The following is a 1,260-nucleotide window of genomic DNA, read 5'->3' as shown; positions in this document are numbered from 1 at the left end:
ACCACCACCACCACCACCACCAACAACAACAACAACACATCTCCACCACCACCACAAACAACAACAACAACAACAACAACAACAACAACAACAACAACAACAACAACAGCAACAACTTACAAGTCCTCCCAGTCTCCAGTAAACCCAGGCCCAGCAGAGTAAGACAACAACAACAACAACAACAACAACAACAACAACAACAACTCACAAGTCCTCCCAGTCTCCAGTAAACCCAGGCCCAGCAGAGTAAGACACGTTGAGACCTCCGTGCCAGCTCTCATCTGTCGACGTGCCGCCCATGTGTCTGAAATATAAGGACACATTATGTGCTGGTTTTTAGTTGGTCGCTTTTAAGCAAAAGGGGGCTATTCCAAAAAACGCTGTTTTGAGAAATTCGAAGGTAAAGATTACGGATCCTTATTCAGTCTCTTTAAGAGAAAAGGCGAGTTTTCTCTATAACCAAAAAAAACATACACACCAATGAAACCAAACTTCTCCTATAGGTAGGGCAATTCCCACTTTTGGTGTAGGTCAAGATTTCTGGAAACCCCCGAAATTTGGGTTAGCCCGCTTGTCCTTAAAAGCGACCAGTTTTAGTAAGAGTTTTACGGCATTTGCATCACAAAAAGGTCATATAAGAGCCAAAGATCAGATGCGTTACAATAAGAGAGTAACATACACAAAAAAGTAGGAGAGATAAAGACGATAAGTGTTTGGTAGGAAAGAAGGAGCAAACCACACCAGAGCGCCCGTCAACAAAGAATGTTACGGCACTTGCAGCACTAAAGGGTGATATAAGAGCCGAAGAATAGAGAACAGGTGTTTCTAGATAGTAAAGTACCAACAAACAAAAAAAAGAAAAAAAGAAAGAAAAGAAAAGAAAGAAGCAAGGAGAGATAAAGAATGTAGTAGATGTTTTACAGGACAGAAGAAGCAAACTACCTCAGAGCACCCGCCAACCCCAAAATCATACATAGAGATACAGTAGTTCTCTCTCTTGCCCCTTTTTACTCCCAGTGGAGCATAGGCCATCAACAACATTTCTCCAGCTGTTTCCATGATGTCCCCGCCTTTTCCGTTACCGCTTGTACCGCTCGCCTCCATGTCATCTTTGGTCTTCCTTTCTTATGTTTTCCTTGTGGATTCCACGCCAAAGATACAGTGGTTACTGCTGGTGAAACCACCAGGCGCTCGTCACAGTAATGAATCATAATGCAATACCTCATTCATCATCCTATGGGCGTCGTCATAAGAGATCAG

At 42.9% G+C, this 1,260-nt stretch overlaps 1 protein-coding gene across 1 annotated transcript in view; it reads right to left on the bottom strand.

The window, feature by feature from the left end:
* Positions 1-204: 204 nt before the first annotated feature.
* Positions 205-1,260, bottom strand: part of LOC106014122 (N-acetylated-alpha-linked acidic dipeptidase 2) — a gene marked incomplete at its 5' end in the record, with an annotated part of 1,551 nt that continues 495 nt past the window's right edge. The window contains 1 exon segment of the mRNA XM_013091179.1: positions 205-304. Coding sequence (XP_012946633.1) covers positions 205-304 — 100 coding nt within the window.

This window comes from Aplysia californica, unplaced genomic scaffold, assembly GCF_000002075.1.
Source record: "Aplysia californica isolate F4 #8 unplaced genomic scaffold, AplCal3.0 scaffold02698, whole genome shotgun sequence".
In the NCBI taxonomy this organism is placed as follows: Eukaryota; Metazoa; Mollusca; class Gastropoda; order Aplysiida; family Aplysiidae; genus Aplysia; species Aplysia californica.
Note: the sequence above shows the minus strand (reverse complement) of the source record. Positions and strands in the feature narration are given on the sequence as shown.